At 36.2% G+C, this 1,933-nt stretch overlaps 1 protein-coding gene across 1 annotated transcript in view; it reads left to right on the forward strand.

The window, feature by feature from the left end:
* rad23b (RAD23 homolog B, nucleotide excision repair protein) overlaps positions 1-1,933 on the forward strand; it is a gene marked incomplete at its 5' end in the record, with an annotated part of 5,711 nt that continues 3,778 nt past the window's right edge. The window contains 2 exon segments of the mRNA XM_024299917.1: positions 1-174; positions 674-755. Of these exon segments, the coding sequence (XP_024155685.1) occupies positions 109-174; positions 674-755 (148 nt within the window).

Here is a 1,933-nt window from a genome sequence, read left to right on the forward strand (position 1 = left end):
GGCTGACAGTTTGTAATGAGCCAACGGAAAAAGAAGAGATATCTTTCAAGTTACATTTACTGATTTTTTTCTATTCATATTGGAGCCGGAAGTGAACCGACCTACAACATGCTGATAACTTTAAAGACTTTACAACAGCAGACGTTCAAAATCGACATCGATGAGGAAGAAACGGTGAGAAATATGCGCGAGCGGGAGTTGTGTTATTCCTGGGGAGCACTGCAGTAAAGGTTTTTATTTTTGTTAAACATATATTAACTAGAGCTCTTACGCTAACAAAACATTATTTTTTTTATTTAAAATTAAGAAAATAAATACTCTGACAAAGTGTTGTTATTTGTGCTTGAATTATAATATACTTTCCAGAGACCACAATAAAGTAGTTTCTATAATTAGACGCAGCCTTCGGACTGTTCCTAAACATTCCTAAAGACAGACATCTTTTACTTTGATGTTTTACCTTCGATAAGCTCTATGGAGCTGAGCGTTACTCGGCTAAATTTGATGCTAACAGCTAAAATGAAGTGTTTTAATGTGTGTGGTTTGATTTCAGTGGAAGTCTCCCTTTAAAAAACAGAAACTTTGGACCTTATGGCTCCAGAAATGCTGAGTCACCTCAATGTTTGTTGTTGTTTACCCCGGGCCATCACTGGTGTTGTTGTTTGTTCTGCAGGTGAAAACATTGAAGGAGAGGATCGAGCAGGAAAAAGGGAAGGAGAGCTTTTCAGTGGCCGGCCAGAAGCTGATCTATGCTGGTATGATGAGATCCTGAGTTTTTTTTTTAGTTTTGATTCACATGTTTGGACCGGTTTTTGATCGGTTAGCATCCATTTATATCCTTCCAGATTAAGATCCAATCTACCGTGGAACAAATAGAAAAATCTGGACTTGCTTAAAAGTTTATTTTTGTTTGTTTTTCCTACAAATTTAACATCTCTGTGCGTAAACGAACAGGATCCATGTCGGGTGATTTAAGTCTAAAAAGCTTACTTTTTGGGCGCTAATTTGTCTTAAGTTGAACACTTCTCTACTGCGTTGATTATAGTGACCACAAATATGAAAACAGACACGTTTAGTTGAGTTTTAGGGGGTGTTCATGGCTCACTTCGAGCAATGACGGTCATGAAAAAGCCATCAGAGTTTGTCCAGATGGGATCTTAAAAGTTTGAAGTTGATCCTTGAGGAACTTCAGCTTTTGTCTGATTTGTCATTTTCTTCATCGTTAGGTTGGAAGAAACTCTTTATGGTGTAGAGTTTCACCAAAACTCATTATTTAATATTAAGTATATCTTATATCATAGTCCGGGTGAATACTCAATTCTGATTGGCTGCTGGGTTTGGATTTAAAAGAGATAGTCCACAGCGGTAATGCACACCTAAAAAAGAAGTTCCGGTCATATAGCCCAAATGTTTGATATCAATGCGCAGGCTTCTTAAAAACAAACTTTTGCTTCATCATCTGGACAAAAACAAGCAGTAAGAGGTGAACTTTCTCTCTGAACTGAAGCTTTGTTTAACCTTTTGTGACGATCAGAATATACAACGCTTTCCTTTGCCGCTGCTGTGGTGTTATATCATGTTACCGTGACAACATGCCGCATCATGTATCAAATAATCAACTTTTTAAAGAAAGAAGTGATCTAAACCTAAGAAATAACCAAATATTGATTAAATATTCATTTTTTTTGTAAGTGACCATGGTTTAAATGGGATAACGCCCTTTGCTTTATGCTGGATTATTGTGGTTTTTTTACATAATCTGTTGACAAATTTGTTTATGATGATGACATCATTTTGTTTTGTTCTGCCTTTATGGGTGCAGTTGAAGTGAATTTGATAGAAAAGAGGTGTCGAATTGACTTTATTTGAGAATAAACAAATACTCTTGGAAACCAACTTTTTAATAGGTTTTGTATAAACCAGCACTGATCTT

Source organism: Oryzias melastigma, linkage group LG12 (assembly GCF_002922805.2).
Source record: "Oryzias melastigma strain HK-1 linkage group LG12, ASM292280v2, whole genome shotgun sequence".
Lineage (NCBI taxonomy): Eukaryota > Metazoa > Chordata > Actinopteri > Beloniformes > Adrianichthyidae > Oryzias > Oryzias melastigma.